Source organism: Boeremia exigua (genome assembly GCF_020726555.1).
Source record: "Boeremia exigua strain MPI-SDFR-AT-0100 chromosome Unknown C7974scaffold_4, whole genome shotgun sequence".
NCBI lineage: Eukaryota > Fungi > Ascomycota > Dothideomycetes > Pleosporales > Didymellaceae > Boeremia > Boeremia exigua.
In genome coordinates this window covers 1,976,606-1,990,475 of record NW_025763521.1, presented here as the reverse complement: position 1 = coordinate 1,990,475, position 13,870 = coordinate 1,976,606, and the positions used below count along the sequence as shown (strand labels likewise).

At 55.0% G+C, this 13,870-nt stretch overlaps 5 protein-coding genes across 5 annotated transcripts; 2 read left to right on the top strand and 3 right to left on the bottom strand.

Moving 5' to 3' along the window:
* Positions 1-142: 142 nt before the first annotated feature.
* On the top strand, positions 143-1,644 carry C7974DRAFT_423057 (uncharacterized protein; the record flags this gene model as incomplete). The annotated part of the gene is made up of 2 exons (XM_046144364.1): positions 143-636; positions 709-1,644. The coding sequence occupies exons 1-2, from the start codon at positions 232-234 to the stop codon at positions 1,642-1,644; spliced, it is 1,341 nt and encodes a 446-aa protein (XP_045999356.1). The 5' UTR covers positions 143-231.
* A 391-nt stretch (positions 1,645-2,035) lies between these two features.
* Positions 2,036-5,985, bottom strand: C7974DRAFT_390939 (uncharacterized protein). Its single transcript, XM_046141523.1, has 8 exons — positions 4,844-5,985; positions 3,502-4,797; positions 3,043-3,445; positions 2,730-2,972; positions 2,573-2,653; positions 2,497-2,526; positions 2,315-2,440; positions 2,036-2,252 (listed from the first exon to the last, which is right to left on the bottom strand). Exons 1-8 carry the CDS (start codon positions 5,605-5,607, stop codon positions 2,136-2,138), a joined length of 3,060 nt encoding a protein of 1,019 aa, XP_045999355.1. The 5' UTR covers positions 5,608-5,985; the 3' UTR covers positions 2,036-2,135.
* Positions 5,986-6,808: 823 nt separating this feature from the next.
* On the bottom strand, positions 6,809-10,796 carry C7974DRAFT_390937 (SNF2 family N-terminal domain-containing protein). The gene has a single exon (XM_046141522.1). It carries the CDS (start codon positions 10,448-10,450, stop codon positions 6,911-6,913), a length of 3,540 nt encoding a protein of 1,179 aa, XP_045999354.1. The 5' UTR covers positions 10,451-10,796; the 3' UTR covers positions 6,809-6,910.
* Positions 10,797-10,824: 28 nt separating this feature from the next.
* Positions 10,825-11,591, top strand: C7974DRAFT_390936 (vacuolar ATPase assembly integral membrane protein VMA21). The gene is made up of 3 exons (XM_046141521.1): positions 10,825-10,975; positions 11,122-11,213; positions 11,269-11,591. Exons 1-3 carry the CDS (start codon positions 10,881-10,883, stop codon positions 11,400-11,402), a joined length of 321 nt encoding a protein of 106 aa, XP_045999353.1. The 5' UTR covers positions 10,825-10,880; the 3' UTR covers positions 11,403-11,591.
* Positions 11,592-13,232, bottom strand: C7974DRAFT_390933 (uncharacterized protein). The gene is made up of 3 exons (XM_046141520.1): positions 12,901-13,232; positions 12,776-12,853; positions 11,592-12,715 (listed from the first exon to the last, which is right to left on the bottom strand). The coding sequence occupies exons 1-3, from the start codon at positions 13,115-13,117 to the stop codon at positions 11,940-11,942; spliced, it is 1,071 nt and encodes a 356-aa protein (XP_045999352.1). The 5' UTR covers positions 13,118-13,232; the 3' UTR covers positions 11,592-11,939.
* Positions 13,233-13,870: the final 638 nt, after the last annotated feature.

Below are 13,870 nucleotides of genomic sequence, written 5' to 3'. Positions count from 1 at the left end.
TTCTTGTAGCAGTCAGATGAAGATATGGAGTATCGCAGACTGATCCTTGTATTGACAAGGCTATGGAAAGCACCACAGTCCGGTAGCCATTATTACATAGCTCCTCAATGCTCTCTCCCCTCGGCTCGTCATAAACACACTTGTTAACATCGTTGGAAACCTAAACAACCCTTTCTCTCTTTGCAAAATTATTCGTTCAATCCATATCGTATCTACTCGTTAGTGATAGCAATGTCCTCCGGCTTACCAGGCCCGAGACGCTTCAGGGCTGCCTTTGTACTGTGGGTGTTCTTTGTATTCACAATCCTTCTTGGATATGCATCAGCAACACCACTTCATCATGCTCGCAATGAGTTGATTCGACGTGCAGTCAAACCAGGAATTGGTGTAGAACTCGAAATCAGGAACATCAACATTGTAGGCCCAGGCAAGCCGTTGGTCGGAGAGAAACGGGAAGCTATTAAGGGCGCTGTTATGACGCCAGTCGGCTTCGCTGGAGCTCCAAAGCTCAACTGGGCACTTACGGCAGAGGTTGGCGAGTCCAACATTCTACCCGAGGCCATTGTCGATGGTATCAAGAACAAAGTCGGGGACCACCAAACAAAAGTCATTGGAGATCAGATTTTCCAATTCTTTGTACGTTCTTCAGCGTCTGAGACACCAGCACAACTTCATACTCCCAGTTTTGCTAATTCTCTCCACTCGCAGAAAGGATGGGCTCCATGCTCCGCTAAAGGCTGCAAGGTAAAGATCAACGGCTTCGATAACTTAGGCGAATGGTCAGTCAAATGGCCAATGCAACCAATAGACTCAGACAAGATGCTTTTCGGTCCCCAGGTCACGACTGCAATGCCCCTGGGTGCCGTCCTGAAAATCCTTGCCGATGCGAAAGCGAAGAATACGGTTAAGAACCCGCTCGCTAGCAGCGGAGCGCTAGATGCAGCCAGGATCAAGATACTCACAAAGGCCGACTTCGCGTCTTTCAAGAAAATCAGTCCAAGCGACATTGATGATGAGTTCCTTGGTTTCTTCTCCCTCCTTACGTCTTATTGCGTCCTGGCCAAATTCACCGATCCTAAAAAAGGACCAAAACATCTACTTCCAGTTATGCCTCGCACCGACTTCGTTGCGCAATACACTAAGTTCATAGAAAAGAAATTGACAAAACAATTCCTTGACAAGACGACGTCTCTGCTTGATGTCGTTGTCAAAGTCTCTGGAAACGCGCAGCTTGCCAAAGAAGCATTCAAATGGAACACCGGAGCCATCGCGACTATCCCAGAAAACTGGGCAGGCAAGGCCAACAATATCAAGACTGGGAAGCTAGAAATCGACGACTTCATCAACCACATTCAAGGCTTCGACAAGACGACGAAGAAGACACTCCCGAAGATGGATCTACTGAAGCTCATGGACAAGACCATGCGGCACGGACAGATCGGCAGTCTCAACAACAAAATGGAGCTCGTCCTTGATTCTACCAAAGAGGCTCCTATCTTTGAGTTCCGCGAGCTTGACTACGTTCATGGGGCCAAGCTTGGTACTACCTTGGGCACGTATGAAGACAAGGTTATTGCATACCACAAACAATTCAAGAAGCGCAGTATCAATGACCAGGAGGATGTGGACGCGTCACAAGAATGATGTGTGGACCGTTGATCAGCGTCGCAATGAACAAGAGTCGCAGAGACATGTGCAACAGATCGTGGAAAGGTTCAGTGTAGGACAGAAAGGATTGTTGCCCAAACAAGGATAGACAAAGGCAGAATACAGCAGATTACAGTGTCGCAATGCAAATTTTCAACACCGAACGTTCAGGTGTTCAAGGTGTTGCTTTTCCTGAGTATTTGATTTAAACATTTAGATGAACGAGTTGGATGACGACAAGAAGATTGCGTATCGTGGGATTGGCAAGTGTAAAGAAGTTGGAATGGAACAAGGTCGAAACTTGTTCAAAGAGGATCTTTCTTGGCTGATCACTCGTGCTGGAGGAAAGACACTCGTCACTTCAACATGTACAGTGAAGCATTGGAATCAACTAAGAATGACTAATATGACTATGAAAAAATATATAAAAACGAGCAGCGAAACCGCTACTGTGATGTACTGAAAGAGATTAACTCCCGACCTTGCAATCAAACGAACTTTTTCTCATTGCCTGATACCAATCCTTTTTCCGGATCATTGAGGGGTTGTTTGCGAACAGATGGCCTAGCCAACCAGCCAAAACTGTCCTCCAACTTGTCTTCCAACTGCCAAATATGTTTCAGTAGAAGAACATGAATTGAGTTGCGGCAAGGGTAAATTGACTTACATCTGGGAATCTTTTGAAGACGATCCATACCATCATTGTGAGGCTCAACGTTCCAGCCATGAAAACTAGGCACCATTTCCACGACGGATTCGATTCGAGAATGTCGACATTCATGCCAAAGAGGCCCTGAGTGCGGTTAGAAGTGAGACTCTCACGAGTCACGTATCCGAGGTTTTACTTACAGAGACAAATACAAGCGGTAGGAATACGAACTGATACGTCAGCTAAGGTCGAGAGGCAGGGACTTTTGAGTCATACTGTGATCCAGCTGAGACGCTTCATGCTACGATTCAGCGATGTCGACATTTGTACCTCTCTGATAGAAGTAAGGTTGAAGTCCTGTGCATATATCAGCAAGACCTTCCGCTACTCTATGGATGTCATAAAATGTTGGGGCAGCTATTTCGAGACATACAATCTGGACCAGAGAAGCCGAAATGGAATCGAATCTGTCGATTTGTAAGCTGACATCGCGCGCGAAGGCTTCAGTAGTGACAGCGATGCTCCCAAAATCTTGAAGGTTCCCGTCCCAGAACCCTCTGAGTGTCTTGATTTGTCTTTGAAGTATGTCACGGAGCTTAAACCAGGTGTTTGCATCTTCCAGCAGACGACGGATGAGCTTTGGATCACTCCCGTTCGCAGCAAGGACGTCAGGTCGCTGTATATTGGTTTTGTCGTATCAGCTTAATGTCATTTATCCTGCTTGTGCAAATAAGGTCAATACTTACACAGTCGATCAAATGACCATCAATACGATTGCAAAGGTCTGTCCATCCTTCCATAAGAGTATGGATCAACATCTTGAACAACGCCGCTTCGCTCTCTGGTACCGATCCAATTTGAATCGTACTGAGATAATCAACTGCTACTAGATGGTCTCCACCGCTGGAGTCTGGAAAGGACGCCGTGGTCCAGCCAATTCTGATATCTTTAAAACGGTAGCTGAAGGTTCTATCATTGCCAAGATCCCCCTGCACTGGCATTGGCGCAACGACCGAATAATGTTGGAGATAATCATCATTCAGTGATGTGTTGGCGAGTTCGCGTCTCAACCACGAGATTGCACCATTCTGACTACTTTTCGGATTGATGCTAACGTCCATTGGCCAGGCAGCAATCCCAGAGAATACACTATGAGGTAACGATTAGATCATGACTCAATGGATGTTTAGTGCGATACCACATACCGAAGGCGCCTCTTGTTACGCGTGGGCAGCCCATTACGACTGGACTCCTGTGTAGTCGAGGAAATGAATTTCGTACATCCCGGACTATCTTTCCATAGTTCAACAGTATCTGATAGTGGTCTTCCGTGACATTTTAGCCAGCTCGACGCAGTGATGCCTTCTGTTTTGGCTAAATTTTGGAGCAGTAGGTCTATACCCGACGTCCATTGGATCTGCATAGCTAGTTGGAGTGCTGAGTATCCATTTATATCTCTTTCATCGATATCTACACCACAAGTAACGGCGTGCTGTATCAAGTCTGAGTCTTGACGCACGACGCCGATGTGGAAAGCGTTTCTTGATCGCACATCTCTAACACCTTGACCTGCGACTCTCAACAGTGAGTAGGCGAGTGGACTCTCCTTCCTATCCAGCATCAGTGTGAAGGTTGTTCGGTCTGTACGACTATGTATGATCATGATCATGTTGCGGTTAGCCTCCGTTGCGCGCCACAAAGGGGTTCGTCCCTGTGAGTCCCTCAATGCTTGGTCTTGTCCTTGTTTCAACAAGAACTCTACAATACGTTCCAATCCGAGATGTGATGCAAGGTGAAGGCCAGTCTGTTTATGGTCAAAATCCTGGCTATACCCCGGTTGTCGGAACTCGGTCTCCAGTAAGCTCATTGCTTGACTTGCAGATGCTACCTTGGTTTGGTTGAGCAGAAATGAACGAAGTATTCCCTCTGGTAGATCCTGGCAGTCTCGAAAGTGGTTCGGCCAGTACTTTGCAGCATATTCGTAAAGAGGATTTTGCTGCAGCCTCAGCTCGAACTCTTGATCTGACGTGCAATAACTTTCGCCAAACGTGTGGAGGGCCAGATAAGTCAGACATCCTTCAACTACTATAGTTTTGGATTCAGGATACCATGTATCTAGAGCTTTCTGCAGATATTGAGCGGCCGAGGAGTGAATCAAAGACCATGTGTCGGACTTGTCCGTGAAGACAACAAGGCCTTCACATATTGTTTGAATCTCTATATCATCTGGAAAGTCACCGTCTTTCATTTCAGACGAGCCAACTTTTATTGAAAGTGCAGTCTGAAGCTCCATTCTTTTCAAGGGTCTCTGTGCACGTAGGAGCCATGCGAAAGCCATTATCGCGAGACCCTGTTCCTCATCCGGCTTTTGTTCAATATTTTTCATCTTCTTCTCATACAGGTCATTCAACGACACTGAAAACTGCGTTGAGATCTTACGTGCACGCTTATAATTTGATGAAGTGGCGAGACGATCTAGTAGTAGATTGGCGAGAAGGAACCTGACCCTGGTTAGTGAGATCACTCGACGCCCAACACCTTACTTACGATCCTTCTGATTCCCTCATCACATCCTTTTCAATGAGGTCAGAAAAATCTCGTAATGAGCTGGGGAAATTTGATATTCTATAAGCAATGTACGTTTGCACGTCCTGCTTCGTGTCGACACCGATGTCTATGGTCGGGCATTGCCTGAATTGCTCGATGATGTCTGACCGAGAATCGGATGCAGCGAATATACTGATCGGAAGGGTTTCCTGTAGTCCGAGTAGTCCCGACAATAAGCTGCGTACATCGGTACTGAACAGTTGCTCCAAGGCATCGATTACCAAGTAAACCCTTGACCAGTTGGCGACTAATCCTGACATGACACCTAGTAGGGTCTGAACTGTTGGTGGAGATGCGTTGGTACTAGAACGGCGGTAGAGGTCTACCAATACGGATGGAACTGATGGCATGCGCTGTCCAAGTTGCAGCAACACACTTCGCAGCAGCTGCTGAGGGTCTCGATTCTTTCTTCCGGTCCGAGGATAGAGGAATGCAATCCCAATACTAGAGTCACGACCATGTTCTTCAAACAGCTTGTCTATGACCATAGAAGTGATACCCGTCTTTCCCGTGCCTGGTGCTCCCAAACACAGCAGTACCTGTTGCTCATCGGCCAACCATGTCTGGAACTGAGCTGAGTTCATAATCCATTCTGACATCTTCGCAATGGCAGGCAATCGTTGCGACTTGACTTCAGCGTGTCTGGTAGCATAGTTCTCTTGGCTGAGCCATTTAAGAGCTTTGATGCCAGTAGCTTCGTTCATACTGGCAGTGAGATGTTGCAACACTGTACTTGAGCACCTGTGTTCAGGACAGCCAGAAAGGCAATCCGCATAGACGGATCAAGAGCGATGCTGACTCGACTGGGCAGGCGCTATGTCAAAGCACTTGCGCTAAACGCATGGGACTCGAGTCTAGCTTTCGGGCTACGGAAAAGACCCTGGATGGACAGGGTGAAGGAGTCGAATACTCAAGAAACGTATCGTACCGCAACGAAAGTGAAGGAGTATGGATCCATGTTCGCTCGTGAGACATTCAGCCTGGTCAAGTCATCAAGGAAGGACAGGTGGGGTAAAACGCACTGACCATCTATCTGATCAGCCTTGTGTGCATGATGCAGACCACCCTAGGTATGATTGGTACGCCGATGCAGAATGCATGTGGCAAAATGGAGGCGAGGAAAAGCAAAATGAGAAGTAAACGACAAAGGAGGATATGTTTGAACCCCCGAAAAGGCACTTCACTCCAGCCTCGCCCTTACACCTACGTCAACGTCTATGTTGTGTTTAACATACCAGAACTGGAAGGTGGAGAGAAACACAAGACTACCATCCATCGCTGTCACTGTATCACCTACACTATCGCCACTATTATAGCTCTACTACTACAATCCTACTACTTTAGCTCTACTACCACAATCCTACTACTCTAAACCTACTACTACGGTTCTACTACTACAGTTCTACTACTACAATTCTACTACTACTACTATAACACCACCATCATCACCATCATACCTAGCCCCCGCAACCTACCATACTTCAGCCTAAGCCAAACCAAACCAACACAGCTCTCCAGCACCAAACCAACGCACTTCACACGTCTATCCCATCCCGTCCAGTGATCCACGTCTCACTCTGTATCCATCAATTCATAGTATAGTAACGGTGGAGCAGCGCAAGCATGCCTAGCTATTGAGAACCAACACAGCTTGTGACGTGGGAGATAAATGCCAGTGAAGAAACTACTAGTCATTGCATTGCATTGCTTCGCTATCGCTGTCGTTGCTATACTGTATCCCATTAGCATCCCCCCTCCCAATTCCCTCCGAAAAACGCCATCGCTATGCTCCTCGTCATCGTCAATCCAGAAACCCGCCTTGTTTAATCCAGAAACCACATCAATCCAGGGACACCTATGCCCACACCTATGCCCACACCTACGCCTACGCCTACGCCCACGCAACACCAACGGCCAAGTCGCACCAACGGCCAAGTCGCACCAACGGCCAAGTCGCACCAACGGCCAAAGAACACCAACAGAAAATCAGCGTCGCTGTGCCGTCACCTAGGCGCCCACGTCCAGCCCCGCGCTCTCCAGCCCCATCCGGAACGCGTCCTTGACATCAACCTTCTCGCCCTGGTCGACCATCTGCTGCAGCAGCATAGCCTCGACGGCGCTGATGCCCGCCTGATCGGCCTTGGTAAGCGCGGGCGTCGCGGTGCCACTCCCCGTCGCAACGGCGCCCTTCTTGCGGCCCTTGGGCGGCGCGTCCTCGGCCTCCTCGCCCTGCACCATCTTGTCGAGTTCGAGCTTGCTCACGCCGAGCGCGTAGATCTGCTCCTCGACGGTGCCCGCGGTGACGAGGCGCACGACCTCGACCTCGCGCGTCTGGCCGACGCGGTGCGCGCGGTTCTCGGCCTGCACGTCGTCCTGCGGGTTGAACGAGCCGTCGAAGACGACGACCTTGTTGGCGCACGCGAGGTTGATGCCCGCGCCGCCCGACTTGGTGCTGAGCATGAACACGGGGATGCCGGCGTCGCCGTGGAACACGTCGAGCAGGCCCTGGCGCTCGGCGATGGGCGTGCTGCCGTCCATGCGCATGAAGGGGATGTCGGCGTCGTCGAAGACCCAGCCGAGGATGTCCATGACGCTGGTGAACTGCGAGAAGACCAGGGCGCGGTCGCCGTTGGCTTGGTATTGTTTGATGAGTTTGAGGAGGGTTTGGACTTTGCCGCTGTCCATCCATTCGCGGTCTTTCAGCTCGAATTTCTTGAGCGCGCGCGGGTATTTGAGGGCGAGGTGGTGGCATTGATAGTCCTGGTACAGCTGTAGTTCTTCGTAGATGATGTCGGGGTTGCTCTCGGCGAACGTCTCCTCGCGCAGACAGGCCTTGGACATCTTCCGGATCTTGTCGTCAGTGTAGCGGTGGCGGAAGAGCAGGGGGTGGATGGCAGCTTGCCTCAGCTTCATCATGACGTTGGCGTGATCTTTAACGAGGAGGCCGGCAGCGCGATCAAGAAGGATCTTGCGCTGCTTCTGCAACTGTTCGTTATACAGCGTCTTCTGTGTGTCGGTGAGCTCACAGTACTCGACACGGCACGTTTTCTTTGGAAGATGCTTCAGCACCTGCGCCTTCTTGCGGCGGAGGATAAAGGGCGTCAGCATAGTCCGAGCGCGCTGTACGCGCTGTGCCGAGAGCAGCGTGCTGTGGGAGGTACTCTCGGTGACCTTCGCCTTGTGCTTGAACAAGATCTGCAGCATCTCCTGCACGCTGTCGTCCTGCTTGTCATAGAAGACATCTGGCATGAGGAAGCCCAGAATAGACATGAGCTCCTGCAGACTGTTCTGCAGCGGCGTGCCCGTCAGGAGGATCCTGCACTTGGGCGTGATGCGCATCAAGCTCTTGTATCGCGCCGTATTTGCATTCTTCAAAACGTGGCCCTCGTCGAAGATGCAGATCTGGGGCTTGCACCTGCGCAAGAACGCGTTGTCCTCCTTCCTGTATGCCAGGTCGTAGGTCGTGATTATGACGTCGCAGTTGCCCGTCTCGATGTTATCGCGGATGGTGTCTTGCGATTCGAATCGCTCGGCTTGCGATCCGTAGTACGGTGTGAAGTTGACTTTGCTCGAGAAGCGCTCGAACTCACGACACCAGTTCTCAAGGGTCGATCCAGGAACAACGATAAGCGTCGGCCGCCCTTCTCCCTGCTCTTTGAGGTGCGATAGAAATGCGATGACTTGACACGTCTTGCCCAAGCCCATGTCATCGGCTAGAATTCCGGAGATGCCATTCTGCCAGAGCAGATTGAGCCAATTCAAGCCAACAACCTGGTAGTCCTTCAGCTCAACATCCTTGTTCATGATGGCCGGCTGCTTCAGGAGCTTAAGCTTGCTGCTCGTTTTGCGGAGATCGGTCTCATTGTCGCTGCCGTGACCACTCTTCGGTGTGTGATACCCCGAGTCGCGGGTCGAGCTGGTGTCACTGCTGTCGTCCAGCGCAACCGCATCAACTTCGCCATCCGTCGAGGCGCCGAAGATGTTAATCCCCCAGCGAGCCATGCCGGCCACCATCGGCTTTCCAAGACCCTCGCACTGCTTGACGACCGAGTCGATGGTCGAGTAGGCGTCCCACATCTCCTCGGCAGACTCAACGAGCCGGGCACCAGACGTGATCCTGGGTTTGCGTGCCTTTTTCTTGCCCTTCTCCTGCTCTTCTTTCGCCTTCGCGTCGACGTGGACCTTCCGGACTGCGTCGAGGGACTTGAAAGGCCGCTGTTTCAGCAGCTCGGCAATATCCTCCTCTTTGTGATTAGACAAATCGATCATGGCCTCCACCGAGCACTCGTTGAAGAAATCCAGCAGCTTGTCCTCGCTGAACGTGTGCTCCTTCTCCGATGCCACACCGGCGTCCGAGTCGTTGTCAGAGATGGCAATGATCCCCTCATCCTCGTCATCAGACACCACGATTGGCGCCTGCGCTGGGGGTTTTGAGACCTTGGTCTGTGGCCGCGGTGGTGTCATAGGCTCGTCGTCACTCTCGGGCTGAAAATTGCGCCGCCCACGTATAAGCCTGCGCTTCTTCGGCTGCTCAGCGTCTGTAGTTGTAGGGCTCGCCGTTGCGCTCGGCGTGTTGTACGTGGGTGCCTGCTTCGAGTACTTGTCCATCAGCGACTTGACGGGCGCATTCAGCTTCCGCTGCGCCGTCTTCTTGGGCTCTGCGGTGCTGGCGCTACGCTGAGCGACGCCAATCTGCGGCGACTTGAGCAGCTCATCGTCCGAATCTTGCTCCAAGAGATACGAAGAAGCGTCTTCAAAGTGGCCCTTCTTACGGACAAGTGCTTCGTAAAGCACACTGATTGGCTTGCTCCCGAAAATGACCTGCAGCCTCGTAGTCTTCCGCCTCAGATCAAAGTCGTGGATGTCACTCAATGCCATTTCCCTCTCTTCAGCCACAGGCATCGCGCGACTCGGCCCGCCCTGACGCGGCAACGGCTTGGCCTTCTTCGACGGCGGACTCTGACTGAACTCACCGCCGCGCTTCCGCGACGCCTGCTGTACGACCGTGTACGCATAGCCCGAGAGATCCCAGCTGGCCGGCTTGGGCGGGGTCTCCTCGACGCGCAGCGCACGGGTTCCCATCTCGACCTTGCTGAGCGGGATGTTGGAGCGGAACGACGTCTCGTCCTCGTCCGGGTCGCGCTCGACGGGCGCGTCGTCCGAGGTGAGGTCGAACACAGGCTTGCGGACGGCCTGGGGCGGGTAGAAGCCCGTGCCCGGCGGCGCCATGGGGTTGAAGCCGTGCGGGCGCGGGGCGTACTGCGGCTGCGACTGCTCGTGGGCGGGCGACGAGAAGCGCTCGAGCCCGGGCGAGGAGCGGGGGACCTGCAGTGCGGGGGACGTGCCGAGCTCGATGGGCAGCGTGCGGTGCGCTTTCGGGGTGAGCAGCTGCGTGGGCTGCGTCACGTCGGAGGCGAAGTACGGCGAGCGCGCGGGCAAGGGCTGGGTAGGCTGGGTGACGTAGGTCTGTTTGTCTGGGCTGCTTGAGCGCGTACGATTCGCGGCGGGCGGAGGCGACGACGACATTATGGGATCCTCGGGGTACATGGTCGCGTCGAGGCGGGTTGTGAAGTCGAGAGGGTGAGATCGAGAGGTGAAGTTGACGAGGTTCGCCGCCGCAACGACAGGCGCAGGAATAAAGAGACGGCGATTAACAACAGGGTCGTGAAAGGGCGGACAAAGCGGCAGACGTATAAGCCATGCAGCAACCACAGTCCAACAGTATGGAAAACGACACAGCGAGCCTTAGGAACCAAAAAGTCAACCGAGTTCTCGTGCCCGACCCCAGACGCGCTTTTCGGCAGAGCGCGTTAAGTGATGCCGTTCGGTACTAGCGCTCGATGCTAGCGTCGAGCGTCGCACGGCTAGCGCTGAAAGCTGCCGTTGCGTCAAGATGGGCCCGTGCGACACGTACGTCTACGGCTCCACGTGAAATCGCATTGGAGTGGACTCGCATCCAAACCACCACACGCCCATCATGACGACAAGAAGACCCGTCAACAGCTCGTCGATCAGCGCAGACGATGGCCGGGGCCCGCCAGGCCCGTCCAACACAGCGCCAGCCGTGCCCTCGTGAGTCTCCCAGTGCCGTTGTGTCTGCCTGCATAGTCGACATGGTCGGTGTTGCATGATGGTCGACGAGCAACACCACCCAACCCATGTCATATTCCAATTCGTCCTCATACTCATATCCTATTCAGCGCGCCTGACTTCTCCAGCGGCGTCATCTTCAAGCTGATGGCGTTTACCTTTGCCATGGTGACGCTGCCGATCGGGACGTATTTCTTCACGAACGCGTATGTGTTTAATGGTATGTTTATATTTTCTTTCTCTACTCACTCCCATGGTGGACTGACCACACTCAGGCAACGCAACCTATGCAGGCGGCCTGGCAGCGCTAATGGCCAACGTGGTGCTGATCGGGTACGTGGTGATGGCGTTCATGGACGACCAGCGGGAACTGGCCGAGGAAGCCGGTGCAGAGAAGAAGGCGCTGTAAAGAAAACGCATACTGTAGAAGATTGAAAAACATAGTCATTACGAGTACGTCATTACGAGTATCACTTGCCCTTGAGACAAGCGGAGGGCTGGGGCACCTGTTTGACACAACTGTGCACGGCAGAATAGTCATGTGCACACGCAACCATCACACAAGAGTAGATAGAGATCAAGTATCCAAAAGAATAACACCACGCTGTATTACAAATTACTACACACGGCTTTTGCAGATCAATCCAAGCTCACGCACTCCAACGCACTCCAATGCCGGAGCAAGCACACACTACACAGGCCGCCCCATCGTCTCCGTTGCTGCGTGCACCAAACAAGCACCCGAACGCCATCATACACCGACCGCGTGCGCACCCCGCCGTGCGTCACGCGGGGGGTGCTAGGAATACCATGACAGGCGCGGGTGAAGAAACGCCAGCCCCGAATGCAAGAATGTGGTAAAAGGTCGTAAGAATCGTGCTCATGTGTGGCCGCCCGCCGCCCGCCGCCTGCACCTCTCTCTCGAAAGTTGCTAGACAGAGAGAGTTTAGTCCTTGCTGAACCGCCTCTTGAACCAGCTCCGCCTCTTGTCGTCGCCCTGGCTCTCCTTGCGCAACACGCCCGGGCGGCCGCCGCCCGCTGCCTCGCCGCCGCCGCCGAGTTTGATCGGCGCGGCTTTGGGCTGGGGCTTGGCGCTTTGCGGCGGCGGCGGCGGGGCCGCGTTGTACTGCTGCGGCTGCTGCGGCTGCTGCTGCTGCTGGGGAAAGTACCCGGCCTGCTGCACATACACGTCGTCGGCCGGGGGCGGACGCACGGGCATGGAGCGCTCGAACGACGAATTGTCGCTGTGGGGGTCCGTCGCGTAGGCGTCGCTGGCCGAGCCGCCGGAGCCGTTGGTGTGGACGGTGTCGCGGCTCTGCTGGTACGCGTTGGGCGGCTGCTGGGCGTAGACGCTCTGGTTTTGCGGGCGGGCGCCGTTGCCCCAGCCCGGGTCGGACTGCATGCGGTTCCCGTAGCGGACGCGGGGAGGCCCGCCGACGGGGCCGCCCTGGCTGTAGCTCGCGTCGTAGGAGTCGCGGGGCGGGCGGGCGTGCGGGTTCGCGTAGTAGCTGGCAGACGAGTGGCGGGCGTCGGGGCCGCCGCCGCCGTAGTACGAGGAGCGGCGCGAGGGCCCGCCGTAGCTGGACATGATGTCGGTCTGGTCGGAGCGCATGTGCGAGGCGCGGCGGCGGTATTCGCCGTCAATGGCGGCCTCGAACGAGCGGATCGTGTCGAGCGGGCGCTCCCAGCGCGAGCGCGTGGGGTTGGAGAGGTCGGGCTCGGCTGGACGGGCGGGTTAGCAGGTGGGCGAGCAGGGTAGACGGGCGGGCGGGCGCCACTCACCGATCGGATTGCCGTCGACATCACTATGCTGGAACGAGCGCAGCGACTGCAGCGTGGGCTTCTCGAGCGCGGCGGCGACTGGCGCGGTCAGCGGCGGTCACGGCGTCAGGCACATCATCACATACTGGGCTGGGCCTCGTTCATGGCGGCGTTGGGGTTCGCCTTGGTGGTCGGGTCGTAGTGGGTCTTGCGGCGCTCGCTGTCGCTCTCCTTGCGGGCGTGCTTGGACTTGGTGCTCTTGGGGGCGTCGTCGGACGTGTGGCTGCGGAAGCTGAACGTGTTGGACTTTGCGCGCGCGCGCCCTTGCTCGGGCCTGGCGTGCTCATCCATCGCGGCCGACATGTCCCGGTTTTCTCGAAACGCGGCGGGCAGCGCAGGCGGTGGGTCGGGCGGAGCTGGTGAGCGAGCCGGTGGAGCGCTTGGGGTGCGTGGTGCGTGGTGCGTGGTGCGTGGTGCGATGTGGGCTGTGCGGGCTCCGCGGCAATGGAGAGTGATGGTAGGCGCTGGGGTGTGCGACGGATTCCAGCGCGGGCGGCTGCGAGTGATGGGTGGGGATGGAGGAGCGAGAGCAGCGGCGGCGAGGGCGAGCGCGGCGGCGGTATTATCAGCGTCCAGAGGCCGCGCAATGCGAGTGTTGAGCCCGGCCGCGCTGCGTAATCGCGCGGTGCGACGGGACGGCGGCGCTGGGCCAGTTGCTAGGCCCGATCGCTGCAAGCTGCTGAAACGCGCCGGAGCACCGCCCTCGCGTCCACACAGCGACACACGCTGACGCTCGCGCCGTGACGCTGACGTTCAGTGACGCTGCCATCGCCCGCGCGGTGGAGCGCTGCCAATGCCCCCGGCCTGCGCTGTGCAGTCTCGCTGCTGCGTGCGTGTCGTCGCTGTCGCCTGCCCAGATGCCATTCCGCCACCGCGCTGCTGATCCGCTTGCATCCGCGTCGCAACCAGCAGCCCGCCCTCCAGCCCGCCAGCACATCGCCAGCCACCGCCACAAACGGTTCCATAGCAACGCCGCGGCCAAATTTGCCCGCCAGCCTGCACGCTGCCCGTCTGCCCACTGCCAGCACGCCAACAGAGTCTCGACAGCCCCCATAT